Source organism: Prionailurus viverrinus, chromosome D2 (assembly GCF_022837055.1).
Source record: "Prionailurus viverrinus isolate Anna chromosome D2, UM_Priviv_1.0, whole genome shotgun sequence".
Lineage (NCBI taxonomy): Eukaryota > Metazoa > Chordata > Mammalia > Carnivora > Felidae > Prionailurus > Prionailurus viverrinus.
In genome coordinates, this window is record NC_062571.1 from 61,089,068 (window position 1) to 61,115,980 (window position 26,913).

Here is a 26,913-nt window from a genome sequence, read left to right on the forward strand (position 1 = left end):
AAACAATAAGAAAAATCTTTGAAATGACGAATGAATAGCAGTGATAGTGATGGACTGTAGAAAATATACAGAGGGACCATGGTTGATTGCAATGATCAAAAAAGCTTTCCTAGATAAAAGAGGGCATGAAAGATATTTCCAAGTTCGAATATTCCAAACAGAAAAACAAAGGTAGGAGAACACCAGTTGTCTTTGGAGGACAGCAAGATAAAGTGCAGCAGCGGGAAATACATTTGGCAATGAGGTGCCAGTGTGGGTTTCTGAGAAGCCCTAAAGAGATCCCTCGAACGCGGTGTTTTAAGATTAAACTCTACAAACTTCCAGTTATTAGTAGTAGGTATGTAATATGCAACATTACATAACTAACACTGCTGTATGGTATATAGGAAAGTTGTTAAAAAGGAAATCTCATCACAGGGGGAAATTTTTTTTATTTTATCTATATACGAAGATGGGTTAGCTGAACGTATGGTGGTAATCACAGTACATGTAAATCAAACAATCATATAGCATATGCCTTAAAGTTATACAGTGATGTGTGTTAATTATTTCATTTCCTAATGAAACCAGAAATTTAAAAAAAAAAAAAAAAAAGATGAAACTAGCAGGAGTGGCGCAGATTAGGTGAAGGTTAGTTCCGGGAGTGCGGGTGCCCACTAGAGGGTGCTGTTTCAAAACACAGGCCCACTTGGTCTAAGGGGAAAGGAAAGTACCGCATTATAGAACGTCAGATAAAGAGGGCGTTCCGACAGTTGGACAAATTAGGACAATAAAGAGATGCGCAAATGGTAACTCTCCCCTTATTACCTCGCGCTCCCCAACTAGGTTCCCCCCAGCGGAACACAAAATTAAGCATGACAGTATGTCTGTAGCACGTGCCGCTGGGCTCCCCTTAAAGCAACTACTACTCCCAGGCTCCCTTGCGAGGCCAGGGCCCTCTTCCCAGGTGCGAGTGGGTCTTGCCGCAAGGCCTTTTGGGATCCGCAGTCTTGCAGTGTCTTCCGGGAATTGTAGTTCCTTTCCCACAATCTGCTGGGCGAGGCGGTGCCGGCGACCAGAGCTGCGCTGAGTGTTCAGGGGCCAAGATGGCGGCGCGCCGGGGACGGAGAGACGGAGTCGCGCCGTCACCAAGTGGGGGCCCCGGACCCGACCCCGGGGGTGGAGTGCGCGGCAGCAGTTGGGGGAGTCGAAGCCAAGCGCCGTATGGGACTGTGGGCGCTGTGAGTGGTGGGGAGCAGGTGAGAGGCTGGCTGGCGGCCCGCGGCTGGCAGCAAAGCAGCGTGTGCCGGGCGATGACACGTGGACGCCACAGGAAAGGGAGGAAGCGTTCGGGAGGCTATGCGGGTGGCTGCGGAAGACAGGTTGGGCTGAATGGACCTGGGCTGTTTGCTGGAGGGATGCAGGCAGAGGCGGGGTCCCCATGGCCATTCCTCCGGAATGCTGGAGGAGCATAGTCGGGTGTTGGAAACGGCCCGTGGTGGGGGGGTCAGGGATTCGGACTTGGAATCGTGGACTAAGACCTTCCTCTAAGGATGCCGAGTGGGGGTGCCCCTAGCACCGCGCCGCAATGCCTTTTCGGAGCCACGTGGGATTGCGGGGGGGAGCAATTTTCCCGGGAGAACTTGTCGGCTTCCCCTCCCCCTCTAGGCGGCCCTGGCACCCACGTGGGTTGGGCTTCTGGTGGGGGGGTGGCCCTCGGGTCCACGTGGGGGCGGGGAGGGGATGTCCACGTGGCTCCCGCTCCAGGCTGCCCGGCATCTCGTATCGGCGTTGGAGCCGCACTGCTGGGAACTGGGTGTGTCTCAGCCCGTCCCGCCATCTCCGGCGGGGCTGGCGGGGGGGCCCTGCCTGGGAAGGAAGGTAGGGGCTGCTAGAGTAAACTTTGCGCAGAGCCTTGGAGGAGTTTTTTTTCTCGTGCATTGATCCACGGCGCCTCTCGACAGGGGATGGTGAAGGACTCTCCAGATGTGCGGGGAGTCAGTTCCCTGTGGATGTTAGAGTGTGTTGGGCAGTGTAGAAGGCTGAGGTTGAAGGGCTGTGAAGTAAGCTTGTGGCGGCTTCTGTCTGACCGGCTTGTGGTGGGTTGTGAGTCATGGACACTGGCGTTTTGGTTGCTTTCGGACCTGCTTCATTCCTGATACAAGGGGCATGGGGAGTGTCAACATATACATGGGATAAGCCTAAGTAAGGTAAAGAGAATCCTTTCTCCTCCCCCCACTTTTACTTCCAGCGTCTCTTTTGAGGCGGCGGCTAAGGCCTGCTTCTTTTATTGACACAAAAAATTGAGGTGGTCTGTATTTAAGGCTCTTTGGAATTTTGCTGGGGATGGGGAAAAGTTAGAGGCCATTTGAGAACTATTCACCACTAGTTGAACATTTATTGGACAAGGGTGGTTTCTTTCTGTCAGATTCTATTGGCTTGGCCTTTCAGTTCTCCATACTGAGAAAGTGTTATCACACTCCTCTGCAGAGGGCTTCTTAAAAGTTGCCAGTGTGCTGGACTCAGTCTGAAAGGTTATCTCTCTTAAGCAATTAAGCTGAGTCCTTGAAAGCTTTTGGGTTTTTTTGTTTTGGTTTTAGGTGGGAATTGGGCCGCAGGCTACCAGGTAATGTCAGTTCCAGCCGACCAGTTCAGGCCCATGATTCTGGGGACGTAGCCTGGGAGCTGCCCACCTTTTGGAGGAGAGGCAGGATCCACGATCCAGCTGTAGTCCAAATTAGATGGTTATTGGTGGTTGGAGATGGTCTCATGGAGAGATTATGTATATCTCTTCCCTTATGTCCTCCCCCCAAAAGATGGGCATGTGAAAGCTAGTCAACCAACTATTTATTGAGATACTGTATTCAGACACAAGGGATGCTGTGGTAAAACCACACATGGTCCGTGTTCTACAGTATCGTCCAGTTTTATCGTGATAGACAGGCAATAAATAAATGATAAGTGGCACAAAAGGAAAAGTGCAGCATATTTGGGATTATATAACCAGCAGTAGTAATCTATATTGTGAAGTCTGGGAAGGGATATTTTAAGTTGAGGTGAGGGAGGGAAGTTTTCATCAGAGGAAATAGTATGGAAAGGCCTTGAAGTGGGAGGCTTCAATATGGCTTATTAAAGAAACAGAAACCTGTATGGCTGATGCATAGAGAGAGAGGCACAGTAGTAAGAGAGGACATACTGGAGAAGAGCCTAGTAGGGAAGATCAGGACCCCTGTAAGACATATTAAGGAGTTTAAACCTAATGCTAAGAGCAGTAAGCTGCTATTGGAAGGGTTTAGGAAGAGTCTCAAAGTAATCAGATGTGTATTCTTAATAACTTGTAGTTGTTTTTGAACCCTGTAGGGACAAGACTGGATGTGAGAAAGCCAGATGGGTTTCTCTGCTAGATGATCTTGGTATCTGGGAGCTGTGCTGTGTGAGGATTGACGGATAGGTGCTGTCAGGTGAAGAGAGGGGTGTCTCTGACTAGGGCTCCAGTACCTGCCTGATGGAGGTGGTGAGTGGTTCCCAGAGCTGGGCATTGTCTTAAAGATTCTGGCCTGGTGGCTGGGTCAGGTAGGTGGCAGGGCAAGTTGAGATGCAGTCTCCTTGCTCACCCAGGAGGAGTGTTTGCTGAGCCAGGTGCTATTCAGCTGCTGGTTGTAATTATAGGATTGTGAAGGTCTGGGAGGAGTTAGTGCCTAAAACCTGCCACCTTTCACTTCCTCTCTGGACTTGGTCTCCTAAAGTGTATCTAGCCTTTCCTCTCTGGGCATTTGAACTCCTCAGCTTGGTTAGGGGGGTGGGTTTAGAGGGTATAGTCACACCTGTGTTTTTGTTTTTTGTTTTCTCTTGAAAGAGGTGCAGAGTTTCCCTTTGCTGAGTGGGGGAGGGAGGCTTGTATTTGTTTCTATTCAGTCTTTCCATCATCTGTTTCCTATAGTGGAGATACCCCTGGCTTTGGCCTCTGGCCTTGCCAGTCCCATTCCAGCTACTTCTGGCTCTGCCCACACCCACACTCTTGACAGGCCTGGGCGGGTGGCTCCCTGCCTGACAAGGCTGAAGATGTTGCTGGTTCCCAGGCAAGTAGTGGGGTGCGGCTTTTCCATGTACTGACTCAAGGAATCAAGCTTTCTCTTCTTATGCTCTCACATGGTAGGAGTAGGGAGGAGACTTTTCCTTTGGGACTACCATTGAGAGGTTCAGTGACACACTGTAGGGCCTTCAAAATAAAAGTGTGAATTAAGTGTGAATCACAGCTGTGTATAAGACATGGTGCTAGGCATCACGAATAATTAGGAAGTATAAGAACAGTTTAAACCCTTCCAAGATCAAAGAAGGATATAGGCTAGTATCGTACAAAGGGTTATTTTGCCCCAAAGGAACTTAGAATTTAGTTTTAGTAATGATGCTAGGACTATCATGGGGTGGAGAGGGGACAAGATGTGATTGCCACTGGTACAGAAACCTGAATGAATTCAGGGGTGTGAGGAGAGATCAGCATGGATTGGGGAAGCCTGAGTTATCTTGAAGAAGGTAGGGTTTGAGCTAAGCAGAGAAGAGAGGCCTAGGCAGGATTTGGGAGAGGGAAGGTAGTTGGAGCTGAAATTGCCTGTTTGCTGACCACCACTCTTGTGGTTTACCCCTCAGACTGTTTGACTCTTCTGAAAAATCTTGTTCTTTCTGATGGTTTTACTCCCTGGTTTAGTGATCTTCAGTGGCTCCAACTGTTTCTGGATGGAGTCCAGACTTTTTTTTTTTTTTTTGCCCAGAAGATCCATGAACACTGCCATCCTGACTGGGGCTTTGTTTCGTGGGTTGTACTTCTCTCTGCCCAGCAAGTCCAGAGGTTTGGCTTTGTTGGGGCTCCTGCTGAGTCTGGGGCCATTGGTGGAAGCTTAGGCACCTGGTTTACAGAGCATATCATTCAGCTGCCCTAGGTGCCCCGTGCTCTGCAGACTTTACACCCTGACTGTCCTGTTTGCCTCAGGTGCTGCTGCATGAGGAAGGGGACGATTCTGGTTTTGTCAGTCTGTCTCGGCTTGGCCCCTGTCTGAGGGACAAGGACCTGGAGATGGAGGAGCTGATACTGCAGGATGAGACACTGCTGGGGACCATGCAGAGCTACATGGACGCCTCCCTCATCTCACTCATTGAAGATTTTGGGAGCCTTGGGGAGGTGAGCTGGGACTGGGTTTGGAGGTCTTCAGGTGGGAGCTTTGCATTGGAGGCTGTGGCCTGGTGGCTCTGCTTTCCCAGGATCTTGGCTCCTGGATACCCAAACTGAGTCCTTGAAGTGTGTTTCTCATTTCTCCAGGAGAATTGGGCTACAAGCTGCCAGATTATATCCCATGTGAACATGCCCTGGCAGGCTTGGACTGTAGTCCTGCATGGGCCCCCAACTTACATGTCCAGGGGGGTTCCCATCTGTGTTTTGAGTTCAATTCCAGCCTAGCCGAGGGTTGTCTGCTGAGCATCCCACATCTAGGGGTGGAAGGAATATGTGAAACATAAGCCTAAGTATCAATTCTGACAGGCCTCTGTTGGCATTAGAGGGGTGGGAGATGGTAATGAATGAGATTAGAGCCCATGCCTCCTGGCACTCTAGCAAATTGAGCTGAACTGAGCCTGAGAGGCTGATTCTCTTGGCTTGCAGTCATTCTGAGTGGCCAGTAGACCATTAGGAATAATGGTAGGAACTTCCTTTTGTCTTTCTGGAGCAGAGCAGGTTATCTCTGGAGGACCAGAATGAAGTATCACTGCTCACAGCTCTGACAGAGATCTTGGACAATGCAGATTCCGAGAACCTGTCTCCGTTTGACAGCATTCCTGACTCAGAACTGCTTGTGTCACCTCGGGAGGGCTCCTCTGTGAGTGTGGGACCAGGGGAAGAGGGTATGTGGTTGGTGCAAATGTTAGAACCATGACTGTGGGCCTACTTACATAGTTGTGAAGCACAAACTCATCTCAGGTCTTTTTCTCCCTGTCAGCTGCACAAGCTGCTCACCCTCTCCCGGACACCTCCAGAACGTGACCTCATCACCCCAGTTGACCCACTGGGGCCCAGCACAGGCAGTAATAGAGTGAGTGGGGTAAGCCTGACCTAGGGAGCCTCGGAGACTCCCAGGAGGGAGAAGTATGTGGGGACAGGCCTGGAAAAATATATCCTTGGCGAAAACATCTGTAGCTTCTTTTCTCTTCTGCAGGTTGAGATGTCCCTCTCAGATCCCCCTTGGGACTTCTCCCCACCCTCCTTCTTAGAGACTTCCTTCCCTAAGCTTCCTAGCTGGAGACCCTCAAGATCAAGAGCCCGCTGGGGCCAATCCCCTCCTCCCCAGCAGCGTAGTGATGGGGAAGAAGAGGAGGAGGTGGCCAGCTTTAGTGGCCAGATGCTTGCTGGGGAGCTCGACAACTCCGTGAGCAGTATTCCAGACTTCCCCATGCACCTGGCCTGCCCGGAGGAGGAAGATAAAACAGCAGCAGCAGAGATGGCAGTGCAGGCAGCTGGCGACGAGAGCATCTCCTCCTTAAGTGAGCTGGTGCGGGCCATGCATCCATACTGCTTGCCCAACCTCACCCACCTGACATCACTCGAGGATGAGCTTCAGGAGCAGCCGGATGATTTGACACTGCCTGAGGATTGTGTGGTGCTAGAGATTGTGGGCCAGGCAGCCACAGCTGGCAATGACCTGGAGATCCCAGTTGTGGTACGGAAGATTCCTACTGGACCCCAGCCTGTGCTTCTGGATGACTCACTAGAGGCCAGTCCAGCTTTGAAGCTACTCATGCCTACACTAGAGTCAGAGACAGAGGCTGCTGTGCCCAAGGAAAACCTCTGCCCTCAGGAAGAGGGGTTGTCAGAGGAAAAGCTGGAGTCAGTCTGCTTGTTAGAGCCCAAGGAGGTCATGGAACCAATGATGCCCAAGGAGTCTCAGAACCCACCAGCCAACACAATGCTGAGTTCCCAGAGAGCTCGAAAGGGCAGGAGGAAGAAGAGCAAAGAGCAGCCAGCAGCCTGTACAGAAGGCTATGCCAGGAGGCTGAGGTCATCTTCTCGTGGGCAATCTACTGTGGCCACAGAGATAACTTCACAGGCAGGAAATTTGCCTCAGGAGGAACTTAAAAGAGAGGTCGCACCTCCCCGTAGTAGAGGGAAGCCACGGGCTTGGGCTCGGGCCTGGGCAGCTGCCTTGGAGAAGCCTAGCTCTGGGAACTTGGAGAGTAGTGCTGGACAAGCTAGTGCTGCTAACGAAGATCCTCTAGACCTTTATTCCAACCTGGTAGACAGCATCCATGCTAACCCTGTTCCAACTCCTCTCTCACTGGTTGATTCTGCTCCAGCTGACCCCATGCCACTTGACTCTGTTGAAACTGATCCCACTGCAGTTAACCCTGTTCAAGCTGACCCTGTACCTGTTGATCCTGCATTGGTTGACTTTGCTTCAGCCAACTCAGAGCTGGTTGACCCTCTCCCAGCTGACCCAGTCCTGGCTGACTCAGCAGAAATTGACCCTACAGTGGTTGTTCCCATCTCAGATGACTTGCCACCAGGTGACCCTGTCCCAGCCGACTCAGCACCAGTTGACTCTGTTCCCAGTGACCTGGCTCCAGTTGATCCTGTGCTAGTTAAATCTAGGCCATCTGATCCCAGACGTGGTGCAGTGTCTTCAGTCCAGGGGAGTCCAGCTCCCCAGTTACTTCTGGAGTCAGAGTCCTTGGACCCCCTAAAGGCCATCATCCCCGAAGTCCGGGAGGTTGTGGGTCCTTTGGAGGTAGAAAGTAGTACCAGTGCCACAACCCAGGAAGCCAGACCTCGGCCTCTTAGCCTATCAGAGTACCGGCGACGAAGGCAGCAGCGCCAAGCAGATGCAGAAGAGAGGAGTCCCCAGCCCCCAGCTGGGAAGTGGCCTAGTCTCCCAGAGACCCCCACAGGGCTGGCAGACATCCCTTGTCTTGTCATCCCACCAGCCCCAGCCAAGAAGACAACTCTGCAGAGAAGCCCTGAGGTTCCTCCTGAGGCTTGCTTTGTGCCTGTGGGTCCCAGCCCTGCTTCTCCTAGTCCTGAGCCACCTGCAAGCAAACCTGTGGCCTCAACTCCCACTGAACAGGTGCCATCCCAAGAGATGCCACTACCAGCAAGACCTCCACCTCCTACTGTGCAGTCCATGCCCTCCACAATGCCCACTGCTTTGCCTTTTCCCCCAGGTGGGCTAGGCATGACTCCCATGATGCCCCTTCCTACAGGTGGGCAAGGGATCCCCAGTCTGCCCCCACCTCCCTTGCAGCCTCCCAGTCTTCCAATGTCTATGGGACCAGTGCCACCTGATCCCTATACTCATTATGCTCCTGTGCCACCCTGGCCTTGTTATCCCCCTGTGTCCCCTTCTGGCTATCCATGCCTCCCCCCGCCACCAACAGTGCCCCTGGTATCTGGTACTCCTGGCACCTATGCTGTGCCCCCCACTTGCAATGTGCCTTGGGTACCCCCTCCAGCCCTAGTCCCACCTTACAGCTCCAGCTGTGCCTATGGGCCCTTGGGATGGGGCCCAGGGCTGCAACACCCTCCATTCTGGCCTTCTATGCCACCACCTCCTTTGCCTCTGGCATCTGTTGGGAGAGCTGCTCCCCCACCCAAGGTGGAGCCCAGTGGCATCCCAGCTGGCCCTCCTGAAAGTGTACTTTCTGTGCCAATGGCTCCTCCTCTCAGTCTTGGGTCAACTGGCCAGGGAGCTTTGCAGATAGAGCCCACCAAGGTGGAGCCCACCAAGGTGGAAGTCAAGTCAGTGCCTGTGTCTCCTCATCTGAAACCTAAGGTGTCCTCCCCAATGCAAAGCCCCCAGATTAAGGCTCCACCGTGTTTGTCTGCTGAGAGTGTGGATGTTGAGGAGCCTGCATCAGAGAGGCTAAAGCCTGAGATCCAGGAGACAAGGCCCAGGGAGAAGCCCCCCTCTCCTGTTACCAAGGTTGTTCCTACACCCACACCAAAGCAGAGCACTGTAACTAAGGTGCCTGCTGTCCACCCAGCCCGTCTAAGGAAACTCTCCTTCCTGCCTACCCCACGGACTCAAGGCCCTGAGGATGTGGTACAGGCTTTCATCAGTGAGATTGGTAAGTGCCACATGGTTTAGTTGATGTGAAAGGCATGGGGGTTGGATGGGGAGTATCCTCCATAGAACACGATAAACCACTCTCATAGGGACTGGTCTTTGTCAGATTTGTTTGGAGGGTTCTTTGTTTTTTTGGAGGGTTCTTGAGAGACAGAGCTCTGGGTTTGTTTGATTTCTGCTTTGTGTTGCTGCCTTGGTTTGCTTAGTACAGTGGTTAGGGACAGCATCAAGGGAATTGATTTGGGAGATGACTTGGGAATTCCAGGACCTGGGCACTCAGTCGATAGGGGCTGGATTCCAATCCTGTGTTGTGTACTTCCACAGGAATTGAGGCATCGGACCTGTCCAGTCTGCTGGAGCAGTTTGAGAAATCTGAAGGTGAGGGCACCTAGGTAGCTATGCTGTAACCCCTTTTTATTGATGCTTTATTTGGGCCCAGCCCTGTAGTTGCTTAGGTGGAAGGAAGGGAACGGTGGAGGGGCGGTCTCAGTCCCAGAGAAGTAGTTTCAATCTGATTGCAAGGGGAAGACCAGGTTCATGGACAATACAGTCTAAACCAGGGACAGGTGGCAGTAAGCATGGCAAGAATTATAAAGAGTAGTTGGATGTGGAGGTCCCAGTGGGTTGGGTTGGTTGGGGACATTTTTCTAGAAAACTGGCTCTTAGGCTGGGCTCTGAAATACAGGATGCGTGTGTAGTGAATAAAGGCAGAAGTATAAGGATTGTATGTTTGGAAGACAGTGGATAGCTGAGCTTACTCAGTACAAAGCAAGGATCTAGGTGCTCTGGAGGATACTATGTCGTGTTCGTAAGGAGCTTATGGTCTAATAGGGGAGGAAAATTACATAAATGTCCCCTGAGTTAGTAACAAGTTATCTACAATACAAGGAAAAATGTAATATGGTATAAGTGTAGAACCAGAATAGACCAAGACTGGGAAGTTAGGTCATATAGAACCTTGAATGCTAGTCTTAGAAGTTTGGACTCTATCTCAGATTCACTGGGAAGTTAACAGATATTTCTGAGCAGAAACATGATTAAAAATAGTACCTGGGTACCTACTAGAAGAGAATGGATCTCTCTGGGGAGAGTCCAGTGAAATATGTACACAAAGTGGATTTTTCTTCTTTGGGTCTCAAAGCCAGCCCTTCTGTGCCTCCTCAATCTGGAACATCTGGTTGGCCTTTTAACTAATTTGGTTTCTTTGCAGCCAAAAAGGAGTGCCCTCCCCCGGCTCCTGCTGACAGCTTGGCTGTAGGAAACTCAGGGTGAGTATGGAGACATGTGAGCGAGTTACCCTACAGCTGTTGGTCAGCAGCCGGCCGGTGCTTCAGGACCGTCAACTGGATGCCTCTGTTACAGGGCTTTTAGTCAGCTTTAGAGTCTTTCCCTGTTTCCCCCTCCCCTCCTCAGCTCATCACTACTGGGCACTGTCTTGGGTGGTAGGTAGGAGGGTGTGTACCACCTCTGGCTGATTCCAGTCTGGGATTCCAAATGTCCTGGAGTTGCCTTTTGTCTTCTGGCAAATTGTGCCTTTGGGGATTTCTTTCCTTCCTTTTATCAAGTGTTAAGCTTGCTCAACACTAGTGATGATAAAAGATCAAGTGGGGTAAGATGTTGGTGGCTAGGGCTCTCCTGACTCCTTGGACGAAGTACCCTGGACCTCCTTGTTCCTCAGTCTTCCAGCACTGAGAGGCCTTTTTTCATTTTTCATGTTCATAGTACCCTATCCTGTTCTGTCAAGCATATTCCCATCCATGTTGATTTTGGGTTGGTTTGAGCTAGGCAGGCAAGTCTCCTGGCTTAAAGGAGGTGGGGGGTATTTAAGGTCATAGCCAGCCTGCCTCCTAGAATTGGACAGAGCTGAGCTGAGACCCAAACTACATTCAGTCAGTAAGATCGTATTTGGGCTGGAGGAGAACGATAGGGGCAGTTTGTGTATCCTATTCTTCTCTGCACACACCCCTCTCCCGTTGCTTTATGAGGAAAACATATACAAGATGTTGAGGAGGCAATGAACCAGGCTTTCCCTTTTCCCCCGCCAGCAACGTTGACACTCCCCAGGAGAAGAGGCCCCTAGACCGGTTACAAGCCCCAGAACTGGCCAACGTGGCAGGTGGGTTCAGGGTGGGGAATTCTGCCTTTGATTAGTTTATGCAGCGAATGTTTGTAGAGTCTGCCCTGCACTGGGTGTATGTAGTTGTTGGGAATACAGAGATCTGATCCTCATCCTTGAGATTCTCACAGTCCAGGGAGCAGATGTATAAACGAGCATGTTGAGTATCAGAGATCGTATGTTAAAGGAGCCTTTGTGGTTTATAGTGGGATCTGAAATGGGTCAGTCAGGGGAGGGTCATGTACAGTTGGTGTTATCCCTGAGGCAGAGGTTTGAGAAGGTCACTAATACCAATTAGATTTAGGGGATGGGGCATTCTAGGGAGATGGAGCTGCTGGAGAACTGAAGAAATGAAACCAGCCTGGTATGTTTTGGGGAATTATGAGTTGTTTGGTTTGACTGGAGTGTAGTGGCTGATGAGGGTGGTGGGCAGAACTAAAGCAAGAGATAAAGCTGAAGTGTTAAGTAGGAAGTCAGATGAAGGGAACTTTGAATGGCGTGTTAAGCTGTTTGGACTTTATCTTTGCATTGAAGAAGCAATTGGTTATGGGGTGTTCCCTGTAGCAGGAATGTAGAAAACAGGTGGATGGGCATGAAGCCCCAGGCAGGAGATCATTGGAAGGTGATTACAGGAGTCTAGGCAGATGCAGCCCAGGCAGTGTAGGGGGAGGGCTGGGTCTAAGAATGGAGAGGTAGACCATATAGGAGCTGGTCACTAACTAGGTTTGGGCAGTGAGAGGCTGAGGGGTTCAGGAGGACGCTAGCTGTCTGGGTTTATATTGCTTGGTCCCCAAGATGGGGAACTTGGGGGAAGGAATAGTTGCAATAGTGGGAGATGTTGGGCTGTTGACCTTTGGTGTACTTTGTGACATGAGGTGGGGGTCTCTGGAGCCCCTGGAAGTGTAGAATCGGATCTCATCCTGCTATCTCCATCCTCCCTCCCCTCACAGGGCTCACCCCACCAGCCACCCCTCCCCACCAATTATGGAAGCCCCTGGCTGCTGTTTCACTGCTGGCCAAAGCCAAATCTCCTAAGTCCACCGCCCAGGAGGGAACCCTGAAGCCTGAAGGAGTTACAGAGGCCAAACATCCAGCTGCAGCCTGCCTCCAAGAAGGGGTCCATGGCCCTAGTCCAGTCCATGTGGGCTCTGGGGACCATGACTATTGTGTCCGGAGCAGGACTCCCCCCAGAAAGACGCCTGCCTTAGTCATTCCAGAGGTGGGCTCCCGATGGAACGTCAAACGCCATCAGGACATCACCATCAAACCCGTCTTGTCCCTGGGCCTGGCCGCCCCCCTGCCCCCACGCACAGCTGCCTCCCAGGAGCCACTTGATCACAGGACTAGCAGTGAGCAGGCAGATGCCCCAGCAACTTGCCTTGCCCCATCCGCCTTGCTCTCCCCTGAGGCCTCACCTTGCCGGAATGACATGAACACTAGGACTCCCCCTGAGCCCTCAGCCAAGCAGCGGTCGGTGCGCTGTTACCGAAAAGCCTGCAGGTCGGCCAGCCCCCCAAGCCGGGGCTGGCAGGGCTGCCGTGGCCGCAGCAGCCGTTCTATCAGCTCTGGGTCCAACCGGACCAGCGAAGCATCTTCCTCCTCATCCTCATCGTCGTCTTCCTCATCCCGGTCCCGGTCCCGGTCCCTCTCCCCCCCACACAAGAGGTGGCGAAGGTGAGCTCTGATGGCCTGTTAGGTCCTCTTCATTTAGGAAGTCCATGGGCTCTCCTCTGGTTTACTTAGAAAGCTTTTGCACATTGAGCTTGATGCTTTCAGGCATTAAGGCTTCTACTTCTGTCCTTGGCTTTTGTCTTCTCCCCCTTTCCTGGATTATTGAAGGAGGCAAGCTGTGAGAATTTGCTTCTATACCCTGTTTGAGTTTGGGGATCACCAAGGTCTGCTGCTTCCTTGACCCCTGCCTTGGGGAGACCATTAGGCTTGCGTCTCGCCCGTGTTTGATCCTTTACATACTTTATCAGTCCTCACTTCTGCTCTTTTCTTGTGGGATGTTGGAAGGTGGGATAAGTAGCTTGTTAATGGCAGCTCTTCTAATCATCTGTCCAGGAAAGAGTCTGGGCAGTTCCTTTGGTTGTCACTGTGGCCTCATACGTTTTCTGGCAATACCTTTTTCTCAGTTAAAGACCAAGATTCTCCTACTTAATCCATGAATAATTTTTTGTTTTTAAACCAGAATAATCTCTTTTTAAAAAAATTTTTTTTAATGTTTATTCATTTTCTGAGAGCCAAGACAGAGCACGAGTGGGGGAGGGGCAGAGAGAGGGAGACACAGAATCCAAAGTAGGTTCCAGGCTCTGAGCTGTCAGCACAGAGCCCAATGTGGCGCTCAGCCTCACTAACCATGAGATCATGACCTGGCTGAAGTGGGATGCTTAACCGTCTGAGCCACCCAGGTGCCCCTGAGCCAGAATGACCTCTTAAGAAATGACCTCTACTCCATGTCTAGCAAGTCACCTCCTTTTTACATCCTGGTCACAGTACTGCTATGAGACATGTTAGGGGAGCAGGAACCCAGAGACCCAGGCCTGGCATCCCCAGCTAGACCTAGGGCCCAGCCCTTTATTCCCAAGTCTCCATTTATTTTTCTTCGACTTGTTAAACGTTTTTGTTGTTAATTGCATAGTTGAAAATAACTATGATCTATGTGAGAACACTCTAAAACATTCCAAAAACGCCTAAAATTCATGAGGGCTCAGTTTGGTCATCTGTGGAGTTCTTCTAGATCTCTTTTCCTCTGCTTTGCCTTTGGTCCTGAGCTTCCGGACAGGGAGGCAAGGTTGGGGCCAAGGTGAGGTAAGCAGAATATATCTGCACCACTCCCAGCATTCCTGCGTGCCTCTTTATTCTCTAGATCCAGTTGCAGTTCTTCTGGACGTTCCCGAAGATGCTCTTCCTCGTCCTCCTCCTCATCTTCCTCATCTTCCTCATCTTCGTCATCCAGTTCCCGAAGCCGGTCCCGCTCCCCATCCCCCCGCCGGAGAAGTGACAGGAGGCGGAGGTGAGTGTGTGATCAGGGAGTCTGTGTATCTGGGATGCAAATCCCAAATTTGAGAGTTCTGAGACCTGAGTTGTCTAATGTCTGGAGGGCTGATGGCACCTTCTTTTCATGTCAGGTACAGCTCTTATCGTTCACATGACCATTACCAAAGGCAGAGAGTGCTGCAGAAGGAGCGTGCAATAGTGAGTAGAGGAATAGGTCCTGGGAGGATGGGGCTTGCCCCTGAGCCATGAGCTTGGAGAGCCTTCTGCAGCAGTGGCCTTGGCTCATGGTGTGTCAATTTTCCTTGTCTCAACATAGGAGGAGAGAAGAGTGGTCTTCATTGGGAAGATACCTGGCCGCATGACTCGGTCAGAATTGAAACAGAGGTTCTCTGTTTTTGGAGAGATTGAGGAGTGCACTATCCACTTCCGTGTCCAAGGGTAAGGTTGGACCTATAGGTCAGAATGTCCTTTCCACCCCATTTGTCTACCTTGATGCTGCTTTGTCTTTCCCCCTTCCTTTCTCTGGTTTGTTAGGCAATGTAGGATGACACCTTCACTCCTAGTCAGAGGGTTGGCCATTTGGGGAAGAAGAACTACCCGAGTCTCTCTCTACCCTGGGAAGTATCTCTTCTCCTTGGCAAGTGCCTAAATAGCCACCCCAGCCTCTGCCTCACCTTCCTCACCAGTGACAACTACGGCTTCGTCACTTACCGCTATGCTGAAGAGGCATTTGCAGCCATCGAGAGTGGCCACAAGCTAAGGCAGGCAGATGAGCAGCCCTTTGATCTCTGCTTTGGGGGCCGCAGGCAGTTCTGCAAGAGAAGCTATTCTGATCTTGGTGAGTGGAGGAGACCCCGAGGCTTTGGTATACTTCATATTGTCCCCAGAAGGGTTTCCAACCTTTTGAGAGTGGAGCTAGGTAGACTCGTCTCTATGTGACACACAAAGAACACAAAGGGGGTGGGATGAGAGGAGAAATGGGGGCTCTTTAGTCTTCTTTACTTAAAACCAGGGTGATTGATGTTATTCCATCCATTATTGGGGTGGGAGGAGGCTGGCCATTTGAGGACCCTGTGATTGGGAAGTATTGTCAGAGACCTTGATGTCTGTCTCTATTTTTATAGACTCCAACCGGGAAGACTTTGACCCTGCTCCTGTAAAGAGCAAATTTGATTCTCTTGACTTTGACACATTGTTGAAACAGGCCCAGAAGAACCTCAGGAGGTAACCCTGGGCCCTTCTCCCCCTTCCCTCTTTCTTTGGAGGTGTCCAACCTCCTCCACCCTCCCCTCCCCCAATTTAGGGGAGAGAGCTGCTAGTGAGATGACTGTTTTATAAAGAAATGGAAAAAAGTGAAATAAAAAATGTGTTAAATCAGATTTTTGAAGGGTTATTTGTTTTTTTATAACAGGCATTGAAACAAGTTAACTCATTCCTATGTTAAGATGGGGCTGAGGGGTTCCCCTGTGTTTGGAAGTTCTAAGGCACTATGCAGACCAATAAACACGAACTACAAACAATTTCCAAGTGCTGTTGTGCTTCTTTCAATGGTGCTAGTGCCAGACATACTCACTTTTCCAATCTGAATACAATCAGGGACGTGCTTACCTCCATTTACTTCCTAGGACCCCTCTTTGGTTTGATGCAAAATCCTATTGGACTTGATACTTGTCTCCTCAGGTTGTGTTGTCTGTGAAATCAGTCTTCTAGGGCAGTGTTTCTCAAACTTTAAAAGGGATCTCTTCAGAAAGTAGATTCTGACTTCCGGGGTGGAGCCTGAGATTCTGCATTTCAAACAAAGGGATGCTGATGCTGCAGTCTCAAGGAAGGGATTTCACCATCAAGAACCTGGAGGAAGTTTGCAGTTGTTCCAAATGAAGGATCTCTAAACAAACTTCTGTGTACATGTACCATTTTAGCTTGAGCACGCTTGGTACACAAGAGGTACTCAGAAGAACACATGCATGTGGACAGACCTCTGGGAAAGAGGGAGTTGTAGGAGTTATATCTGTTAGCAGAGTGCCTATTTTGAGAAAAGCAAAGGAGACATGGGTCCCCTGAGAAAGTGGGTCCTTACCCTTCAGAAGGTTTATTAATGGGAAGTAGTCAAAGGGTAGTGGGTAAAGGGATTGATGTCTGCTAATGTGAACTGAAATGTGATAAAACTTGGAATTAACTTGGCAGGCCTGGGCATTGATTTTTGAATATCATGACAGACACTTGGGAGGGTTTTCTAGTTCTCCCACAGGGAGAGTTCAGGTGTGAACTGTGACTCGGGAGATAGGAGGATTATTTCCAGGATTATAGATTTGAAGAGATTGCTGCTGCTGTATTGCTCAGGGTTGGTGCAATGGCTTTACATTTCATGGAGCTGACCTAATGCTGAATGAATATGTAAGAGAGGAAGGGGTTGTCTCATGGGCAAATCATGAGGTAGGGGCATTTTTGGGGAATCGTCCCTCTATTACCATGGATAAAATGAAGGATCCTCTGTATTTGAGGTGGGAGTACAGGGGCTGGGGTGGTATCCAATGGCCTCTTCTGCTTAGTGGAGACGGAAGATGAAGGGTGGGAATTCTCTGGCCGTGCGAACGGTAGTGATTGGGAGATCCTGTGACCCTAGTCTAGAGAGTCCAAGGACCGCTCAAGCCTCCCGGCTCACTCTGGAATGCGAATCCCAGCAGCGGCTCCGGAAACCGCAGCTCTGAAAAAAAGTGGCTCTAGCAGAGCGCGGGAAGGCTGGAGATTTCCCGCCACTACCGAGGGCGGGACACGTGACGTCAGGGCTCCGCCCTCACAAGGTGGCGGACGAAGGGCTCCGCCCTTACCAAGATGGCGACACTTGTGGCACCGGAAAGACCTTACAGATTTCGCCTCGATCCTGCCTCCAAAGTGGAGGCGGAACTGCCCTGTGGGGAGTGCCCGCCCCTTCCGCTGTGCCCCCGCGCCGCGCGATGACGTCACAACGGATCCGCCGTCGTTCCGCCGGGTTCCCGAGTTCCTGCGTTGTGCGCTTCAGCAACGGTAGTGACGCGTATTGCCCGGAGGATGGCGGACGCCGGCTTGCGCCGCGTGGTTCCCAGCGACCTGTATCCGCTCGTGCTCGGCTTTCTGCGCGATAACCAGCTGTCGGAGGTGGCCAATAAATTCGCCAAGGCAACAGGCGCTGTGAGTGCGGGCTTGGGGCAAAGGCTGGGGTGGGATGACCACAGGACTTCGGGCCCTGACAGGTTCAGGTTTCCGGGTACGGAGGTCTCTGGGGTCTGCCAGTGCAGTATCTGCGGACCCTTTGTGCTGAGCTCCTGGCGGTGAGCCGAGAGCCTAGAGTCTCGAGTCTCCGCACCTGGTCTCCCACGAGGTCTCAGTAGATAGCGCAGAGTCTTGTTGCTTTTTTCTGGTGAGCGGTGCAACGACAGCAGCGTGGGATCCTCGTGGCCCAGGTCACGTGGCTGGCGGAGTGCGGCGAGGAGGGAGCGTGGTGTCCTACCGGAGGCATTGGGGGCTCTTGGTTTCTCCTTTGGGTTTTACGCTGGCTGATGCAAAGCGTGACTTGACCATAACTCTCAGAATTTACCCGGGACTCCATGATAAAATTGCTTTTATATATAAATGAAGGATGGGATTTTTCGTTAGTAAAGAACAAAATGAGAGTAGAGGCATGGTTCTGCTTTAAGGTATATTGAAGCAGAACTGAGCATCAAAGCCCTAGCAAGCAGTGGTCTTGGATCTTCGACTTGTGGAATCAGGCACATTTAGATTTGGGACCAGGCTCTGTCACTTTTTAGGATGTATAACCTGAGCAGCTTGCCCAATCTCTCTGATTCTGTTTCTATTCCTATGGGGAATGTCATCATCCACTTTATAGGATTTTTGTGAATTTTAGTAACATGATAAATATGAAGTGACAATCTAGGTGCCTGATGCTCAGGAAGCATCAATGAGCGAAAGCTGTTATGATAGTTATATTAATTAAGGATGTTTTAAACACATGTAAAGAGAAGGTGGCTAGGGAGGTGAAAGGTTTGGAATCTCCCTTTCAAGAAGAGCAAACATGAGAGTAGAGTGTAGTAGTCTTTGATAGTGTTCTTAGCCTTTGACTAAGAAGATAGGTTTCTTTGTGGCAGAATCAGGCTGCACAAGAACAGAACAGTCATTTAGAAATGACTTCTTTAAGCTGGGACAGCCTGCCATGTGATCTCCTACAACTGCTTTCATATTGGAACTTTTAAAAAATTTATTTTATTTTATTTTTTTAGTGTTTATTTTTGGGAGAGTGTGAGAGCGTGGGGGAGGGGCAGAGAGAGAGGAAGACAAAGAATCTGAAGCAGGCTCCAGGCTTTGAGCTGTCAGCACAGAGCCTGATGCAGGGCTTGGACTCACAGACTGTGAGATCATGACCTGAGCTGAAGTCCGATGCTTAACCGACTGAGCCACCCAGGCACCCCTCATATTGGAACAGTTTTTGAATTGACTGTTAGGGAGGCTGCAGAAAGTGTTTCCACAAGGGGCTGGGTGGAATTGGGCCTTTGAGAATCAGGATTCTTTTATGTGACAAAAACTAATCCTTGTTGGCTTACTAAGTGCTACATGGTGTTTACAGATACTAAGTCCTTTATGTATGCTATCTCTAATTCTCTAAACCACTTAATAAGATGTATAGTATTATCTTCATGTTATAGTGAAGAAAACAGTCTCAGAAAGATTAAATAATCTGCTCAGAGTCACACAGTAGTAACAGATAGAGGTGAGTTTCATACCTGTACTCGTCTGATTCTGAGCCTATACTCTTATTGATACTGTAATGTCCTGCCATTATGTTTTTTTTATTGCATCAACTAATAATCTATATCAGTGTAATTAATAGCTGAATGGAATTTTGTATTGAGTATATAGCTTAGCTTTTTAACCAGTTTTGGAAGCTGGGTTCCAGTGATTTGGTATTATAAACCACATTGCAGCAAACACTCTCTCGTATTAACGTTTGTGTTCTTGTTTCATGGGTAAGGATACATGTCTAGGCAATGCATTGCTAAAATAAAGGGAATGCACATTTTCTTAAAAACTGTGATAAATAGGACTGACTGGGAATAGATGGTGCCAAAAACTATATACAGGAGTAACCCAAGCTTTTGATGTCAAAAATTGGGGGAGTACATAAACAGGCTATTGTTCTCTTAATTTAAGCAAGTCGGAGAAGTCTTCCAAAGGTGTAACATTTACAGCAAATGTAGCAGATATAAAACTGGCTACTTTTAATGAGAGAATAAAATAAGATCTAATTTCCCCTAGAACAACCAGGATAAAATGTTCTTATTGACCTTTCTTTTTTCTTCTCTAGACCCAACAGGACGCCAACGCCTCTTCCCTCTTGGACATCTACAGCTTCTGGCTCAAGTAAGTCTTCCCTGTACCACTGTGGCTATTTTTCCCCCCAAGGGGTTGGGCTGTGTTCCTTGGTGTAGAAGGTCCTGAGCCCTCAAAGGTTAGTCTCATCTACTTCAGCAGGTCCACCAAGGCCCCAAAGCGGAAGTTACAGGTAAACGGACCAGTGACTAAGAAGGCTAAGAAGAAGACTTCATCCAGTGACAGCAGTGAGGACAGCAGTGAGGAGGAAGAAACCCAAGGGCCTCCAGCTAAGAAAGCTGGTAAGGGTGGCCAGGTAGTTGGGGTTAGTGGTTCCCAGAAAGGGATTTGTAGCCTGCCAGTACCCATGGCTGATTTTCACTGGGGTCTGTGCTTTTGTTCAGTTGTACCTGCCAAGAGGGCCAGTCTGCCTCAGCATGGTGGAAAGGCTTCAGCTGAAGCAACAGAGAGCAGCAGCAGTGAAGAATCCAGTGATGAGGAGGAGGAGGACAAGAAGAAAAAGCCTGTTCAGGTTTGCAACTTGGGGGAGGAAAGAGGTTGCTTAAGGAATTAGAAAAAACCTGAAATCCTGGCTTATAGCTTGGAACCAAGGGATGGCAGTGGTATATAACAAATGACCATGGAGAAGAAAATCTGAGGACTTTGAGAGAGATGATAGAAGTATGAAGTTTGGAAAGGATATGCGAGGTTGAAATTGTACTCTTAATCTAGAGGAACCCGTTTTGTTTTCCCAGGTGATATTAGGTTTCTCTGGGATACTAAGACTCCCAAGAGTAAGAGTCTGTTTTGTAGGTAGGTGTTGGGAGCTCTAAGCAGGGAATGGCAGGGACAGGGCTGATATTTTTGTTTCTTATGAAGAGTTTGGTGCTCGTTTCAGATGCTTGCTTGCTTTCTTTCTTTTTTTTCTGTTTCTGTCTTTCTCTAAGTAAACTCTGTACCACACATGGTGCTCGAACCCATGATCCTGAGATCAAGAGTTGCATGCTCTACCAACTAAACCAGCCAGCCACTCCCAGATGCTTTCTTGTTTAACTTGCCCTTGCTTTTATTGTTCTGTTAGTTAGCCCCTAAAAAATAGTCTAGGATGGTTTCTACCTTAGGATGTACTTTGGGTACCAGAAGTTTGCTGATTCTCACCCTTATTGTGTGTTTTCTCACAGAAGGGAGTTAAGCCCCAACCCAAGGCAGTCAAAGCTCCTCCTAAGAAGGCCAAGAGCTCTGATTCTGATTCAGACTCAAGCTCAGAAGATGAGGCACCAAAGAACCAGAAGCCAAAGACAACACCTGTGGCAGCTAAGGCTCAAGCTAAAGCCTCAGCCAAATCAGGTACTATTACTGTTCCCAAAAGCCCAGTCTGGGGTTGCTGTGGGGACTGGTATTAAAATTGCTTATTCAGGGGGCACCTGAGTGGCTCAGTTGGTTAAGTGTCCGACTTCAGCTCAGGTCATGACCTCATAGTTCATGAGTTCGAGCCCCACATTGGGCTCACTGCTGTCAGCATGAGCCTCAGATCTTCTGTTCCTCCTCTCTCTCTTCCCCTTCCCCGCTTGCGTTCCCTGTCATTCTCAAAAATAAATAAGCATAAAAAAAAAAAATAAGCATGTTTTCAAAATTGTTCATTCAGCACAGGAGTGAAATGGTAGTGGTTGTTGAACTAGAGGTATTGATTAGTGTCTTTTTTTTTTTTTAAATAAATGTTTATTTCAAGTATGAAAAGTAATGTTTAAACATTATCCAAAAATTATGTTCAGCTTAACAAGTAGAAAACAAGATTTCTGACAAAGTTTACAATTAGGTATAAAATTAGTGTCTTTTTTTTAAGAAGCTTTTTATTAATAAGTGAAGATTACGTAATTAGGAGTTAGGTATTAGAGATAGCTTACAGTAAGGAAAACTTTTTAAGAATGGTATCCATTTGCCATTCTTGTCGATTTCATAGACGATTTATATTCTCATAGATCCCATTCTGTAATGACCATTTCTATCTCTATCCTTTGTCCTTTTCACTACCATTATTTCTCCTGTGCATTCACTCCATAGGGCATGTGAGAGTTTAAACTTCTGTAGTTCTCTCATGGTGACAGGTTATGATTTATAGGAGCTTCTCTGAATGGAAGTTGGAATGAAAGATCTCATAGAGCATATTTGAATTATTTACATTATATCATTATCTTAAAGATAGTTTTATTCTTGAAATTAGTCAGGAAAGTCATCCTTTGATAGTTAGCCACAGCAGTCCCCCTCATGCCTGCTCTAAAAGCAAGAGGACTGGTAGACTCCTAAGTTCTGAGCTATAGGTTTCTATGGTCCCTTACAGGCTTGATACTTCTTCTTCTTTTTTTTTAATGGTTTTATTTATATTTGAGATAGCATGAGGAGGGAAGGGGCAGAGAGAGAGAGGGAGACACAGAATCCGAAGCAGGTTCCAGGCTCTGAGCTGTCAGCACAGAGCCTGACGTGGGGCTCGAACTCACGGACTGTGAGATCATGACCTGAGCTGAAGTCTGACACCCAACCGACTGAGCCACCCAGGCACCCCCAGGCTTGATACTTCTTAACGCTTTTTTTTCCCTTCTTAGGTACACCAGCTCGGGTGGCACCTAAAATAGCCAATGGCAAAGCAGCCAGCAGTAAGAGCAGCAGCAGCAGCAGCAGCAGTAGTAGTGATGACTCAGAGGAGGAGGAGGCAGCAGCCATACCTAAGAAGGTTTGGGCCATAACTTCTACCAGAGGACTGGGCACAGGGGTAGGGGTTTCTCCATTTCCTGGCAGGATTGGTTGGACCAGCATTTTCCTGTGGTAACTGACTTTCTCTGTATAATGCAGACTGTACCTAAAAAGCAAGTTGTGGTCAAGGCTCCAGTGAAAGCAGCAGCCACCCCTACCCAAAAGAGTTCCAGTAGCGAGGACTCCTCAAGTGAAGAGGAGGAGGAGGAGCAAAAAAAACCCATAAAGAAAAAACCAGGTAACTGGACATGGGGATTCAAGCTACATGACTGTGACCAGATACAACTGCAGGAGGATCTCTGCAGTCACCACATGGACCTCTCCTTAGAACTGCTTGACATGACAGCTCGCTTCTCCCAGAGAAATCTGCATTGCTTTTTACAACCCAGATGCAGAAACGATATGCCATCATCTCTGCCATATTCTTTTGGTTAGAAATGACTCACTAATTTTAGCCCACACTCAAAGGAAGAGGAATTAAGCTCCATTTCTAGAAGGGAGCAGAATCAAAGAATTATTATATGTACATTAAAACCATGACACTGTCTTTCTTAAACAGGTCCCTATAGTTCAGTCCCCCCACCTTCTGCTGCCCTATCCAAGAAGTCCCTGGGAACCCAGGCTCCCAAGAAAGCTGCAGAGAAGAAAGAGCCTGTAGAGAGCAGTGAGGACAGCAGTGATGAGTCTGGTGAGTCCCCACCTGTGGAGACTGGGTCTGGGAAGCTACATGAGGAATATGGAAGACAAAAATACCTCTGTCTCTTTTGCTTTTCGCTGAAGCAGGACAAACAGGGCTGTGTGGGTCTTTGCATCCTTCTTTTTATTGCCTTTGATTGGGTCGGGACTCCGGTCCCAGCCTAATGCCATAGGTTCTCTCCAGATTCGAGTTCTGAAGAAGAAAAGAAACCCCCAGCTAAGACAGTCATCTCTAAAGCAACCATTAAACCAGCTCCAGCAAAGAAGGCATCAGAGAGCTCTTCAGACAGCTCAGGTGAAGCATATGGAGGCCATCAGGGCAGTGGGGACTCCAGGGGTTCCCTTCGATTTGACTTTATTCTGTCTTCTCTGTCTAGACTCTGACAGTTCTGAGAATGAAGCTTCTGCCAAGTCAACTGGTACCACCAAGAATCTCCCAAGTAAGCCAGCTGCCACTCCCAAGCAACCTGCAGCTAAATCAGCCACAGCTCCCAAGCAAGCTGCAGGCAATGTCCAGAAGCCTCTGACCAGAAAGGCTGATAGCAGCTCCAGTGAGGAGGAGAGCAGTTCTAGTGAAGAGGAGAAGACGAAGAAGACTGTGGCCACCCCCAAGTCAAAGGCAATGGCCAAAGCAGCTCCATCTCCGGCTGCCAAACAGTCCTCTCAGGGTGGTAGGGACAGCAGCTCTGATTCAGACAGCTCTAGCAGTGAGGAAGAGAAGGAAGAGAAGGAATCAAAATCCCCAGTTAAAAAGAAGCCACAGAAGACAGCAGGAGTGGTAGTCTTTTCCAAGCCAGCCGCCACAAAGAAAGCGAAGGCTGAGAGTAGCAGCTCTTCCTCTGATGATTCCAGTGAGGAGGAGGAGGAGGAGGAGAAGCCTAAGGGCAAAGGCAATATAAGACCACAAGTGCTGAAGACCAATGGGACCTCTGCACTGACTACCCAGAATGGAAAAGCAGACAAGGACAGCAATGAGGAAGAAGAAAAGAAAAAGACAACCGCAGTTTCTAAGCCAGGTCCATATCCAAAGAATTGGGTGGGATATACTTTTGGGGGATGGGACAGGGAGAGGAGGCCTACGATTAGGCTTCCAGTTGTATGCATTAAGTGCGTGGGAACTTGGGAGGAGGAATAGGAAACTGGTCTCCTGAGTCTGGCTGTTTTGTAGGTTCAGGAAAGAAGCGGAAGCAGAATGAGGCTGCCAAGGAGGCAGAGACTCCTCAAGCCAAGAAGATAAAGCCCCAGACCCCCAACACATTTCCAAAAAGGAAGAAAGTAAGTTATCTTATTTCTTTCTCAGGAGTCCGCTTTTAAAGAGTAGAAAGAAAAATCTGGGATCATCTTGACAACTCTCTGCCTGGCCTGCCCTAAATGCTCCTATGTGTAGCTGAGGAGGGCTTTTCTGTTACATGACAGAACATGTTTAGTTTCTTACTTCATTCTTCTCCAGGGAGAGAAAAGGGCATCATCACCATTCCGAAGGATCAGGGAAGAGGAAATCGAGGTAGATGCTCGAGTGGCAGACAACTCCTTTGATGCCAAGGTGAGGGGGGTGCAGGTGTTGGCTCTTCTTGAGGGGAATGGGTGGAAGAGAGGACAGCATTTTGGTTTAGGTTGGTGGGAAGCTCTCTGGGTTCAGGTTGCCTTGAGCAAAGAGAAGAAAGTAACAGGGCCTTGTTATTGTCCTTCTGTGTATTAACCACTTCTCTCTGCTTACCAGCGGGGTGCAGCTGGAGACTGGGGGGAGCGAGCCAATCAGGTTCTGAAGTTCACCAAAGGCAAATCGTTTCGGCATGAAAAAACCAAGAAGAAGCGTGGCAGCTACCGGGGAGGCTCCATCTCTGTCCAGGTCAATTCCATTAAGTTTGACAGCGAATGACCTGGGGCCATTTGTGGCGAAGTAGGGTGATGATTGGAGACCACTTGCTTTCCCCAGTGGACCTGGGAACCATCAGCTCTCTTAAGGAAGGGTCTTGGTGAGGACAGCAGTTTAGAATAGGTCCGAAGACTTTGCATTGTCACGACTTCTCTGGTCCTTTTCTGTGTCCGTAGTTTTGTACAGATTTGTTTTTGAGTGTTGAGTAGTAAGGACAACATAAGAGGAGTGTTTTTTTTTTTAAGAAAAAAAAATTTTTTTTTTTGTTGTCATTTCCTTCTCCCTGTTCTGTGGAAGTCCTCATACTGAGAAATTTGTATATTTTATATTAAATCATTTCCTATAGATTTTTGTTGTGATTTTCAGAGGTGGGTTCCCACAGATAAAATCTTAGCTATTGCCTAAAACATAGTGAGGGTCACATGTACGAGTTTTTATAATTGAAGAATTCTGCCTGTGTGAGTACACGGGTCCACATTTCATCCGTCCTACCCCTCAGTGCTCTGGGAAGAGGCAGTTAAGAATGATTAACGTGTATATGTTTGGTAAGCATGCAGTGTGTAGTTCATCCCCATTCATGGGGTCTAGGACTGATGTTTTCAGCGAGCATGGACTTAACTACTTTTTGGGGTAAAATTCACTTTTGTTGGCAGACACGGTTCTGTTGTAGTGTGAATGCTGTGGGGTTAGTATGAATATTTTGTTTTCTGTAATTTTAACATTACCTAATGTTTGCAGTACATGTTTAGTTTTTCAGTTTGAAAACATAAAACTTTTCTATTGTTCAAAGGCTTTTTTTGATGACCCTTAATAGTACTAAGTTGAGGAGTGCGTCTTGGTTTTTACATTTTACAGAACAAAATGACATTAATCTGAAAAGTACACATCACTTGGTATTTCTGTCTTGGTAACAGTGGTGACACAAAATTGATTTCATTAACTCCTACATGATTGGAAATCTGATCGAAACGAAAGAATAAAAGCTATAATTAAAATTCTCAGTCTTCAGTAGGAATTAGGTTACATTAGTCAGGTGAATTTATAGGTAACCTGTGTATGTGCTAATGGAACTAGGATGAACCTTTATAAAGCATATTAGGTGGTAAGACTTACGTGGGGTGGGGTTGGTTGGTACGCATCCTAACAAGATTATGGTGTCTTGTAGTTGAACATGGGAGCAATTGATGTGCCCCTTTCAGAACCTTAACTGTCAGTAACAGTGGAGAGAATGATAAAAACCAGTGAGCAGAAAGAAGACTCCCAAGGCCAAGCTAGCTTATCGTAAAGCTGTTGGAGATGACCGTGCTTATTAGCCAGAGCAGGATGGGGAGGAAAGAGACAACAGCAAACGAGTCTGAGCTGTTCCTTTGGTGGGAAAGTGTGCTCTAGCTTCGTGGATGAGGGAGGTGTAGGTTTTAAGTTTAGCCTCCCCTTGTTTGGATTCCACACTTGCCAAGTAACTTGATAATTACTTGGTTTTCCCTGTAACTGCCTCTAGGAAGAACGTACACTGTTCATGCTGACATAGGTACATCAGTCTGCATGGTAAAAGTTACACATCTTACTACAAAATAATAAACTGGCTGGTTTATAATGTGTCTTGGGAGTTTTTTATTGAGTCCAGAGCCCTCCCACCTACTCAAACCAGAATTTGGGGGCCAGTTAGAGGGCTGGAATGAAGACTTGTGACTTCATTGTAGAACCTTCTTGGCAGTGACTTTTATTGTTCACTTTTGTCCATACCTTGTGTCATGGTGCCTTTTCCAGGCAAAATAGCCCAGGCTATGCATAGTCTAATAGGGGGTTGGCAAAATGGCCTATGGGTGAGTTCAGCCCATGGCCTTTTTTGGTAATGTTTAGGTGCTAAGAATGATTTTTACATTTTATAAGTGCTTGAAAGGATATGAGGCTGACTCTATATGGCCCACAAAACCTATGATATTTACTATTTGGTCCTCTGGACACAGTTTGCTAACTCCTGGTCTAAATCCGTGATTTCATAACAGTGGCTGAAAATTGGAATCATCTGGGGACTTTTAACAGTGATACTC

The 26,913-nt window shown here is 48.5% G+C and overlaps 2 protein-coding genes across 10 annotated transcripts; both read left to right on the plus strand.

Annotated features, from left to right (window-relative positions):
- The first annotated feature begins 1,042 nt into the window (after positions 1 to 1,042).
- Positions 1,043 to 15,576, plus strand: PPRC1 (PPARG related coactivator 1). Of its 6 annotated transcripts, none has more exons than XM_047825772.1 (14): positions 1,043 to 1,238; positions 4,967 to 5,155; positions 5,697 to 5,846; positions 5,967 to 6,068; positions 6,183 to 9,084; positions 9,408 to 9,461; positions 10,294 to 10,351; positions 11,129 to 11,199; positions 12,150 to 12,873; positions 14,069 to 14,215; positions 14,331 to 14,397; positions 14,516 to 14,637; positions 14,886 to 15,037; positions 15,324 to 15,576. In XM_047825772.1, exons 1-14 carry the CDS (start codon positions 1,086 to 1,088, stop codon positions 15,425 to 15,427), a joined length of 4,995 nt encoding a protein of 1,664 aa, XP_047681728.1. In that variant the 5' UTR covers positions 1,043 to 1,085; the 3' UTR covers positions 15,428 to 15,576. The 6 variants fall into 6 exon arrangements, with proteins under 6 accessions (XP_047681728.1, XP_047681731.1, XP_047681730.1 ...); XM_047825775.1 differs by having other exon boundaries at positions 5,967 to 6,059; XM_047825774.1 differs by having other exon boundaries at positions 5,700 to 5,846.
- Positions 15,577 to 17,159: 1,583 nt separating this feature from the next.
- NOLC1 (nucleolar and coiled-body phosphoprotein 1) lies at positions 17,160 to 26,460 on the plus strand. 4 transcript variants are annotated; one of them, XM_047826279.1, is made up of 13 exons: positions 17,160 to 17,367; positions 19,538 to 19,593; positions 19,702 to 19,844; positions 19,947 to 20,074; positions 20,724 to 20,889; positions 22,143 to 22,309; positions 22,390 to 22,528; positions 22,850 to 22,978; positions 23,171 to 23,281; positions 23,364 to 24,002; positions 24,155 to 24,261; positions 24,437 to 24,529; positions 24,707 to 26,460. In XM_047826279.1, the coding sequence occupies exons 1-13, from the start codon at positions 17,248 to 17,250 to the stop codon at positions 24,863 to 24,865; spliced, it is 2,157 nt and encodes a 718-aa protein (XP_047682235.1). In that variant the 5' UTR covers positions 17,160 to 17,247; the 3' UTR covers positions 24,866 to 26,460. The 4 variants fall into 4 exon arrangements, with proteins under 4 accessions (XP_047682235.1, XP_047682236.1, XP_047682238.1 ...); XM_047826280.1 differs by having other exon boundaries at positions 19,705 to 19,844; XM_047826282.1 differs by having other exon boundaries at positions 19,705 to 19,844; positions 22,143 to 22,270.
- The last annotated feature ends 453 nt before the right edge of the window (positions 26,461 to 26,913 follow it).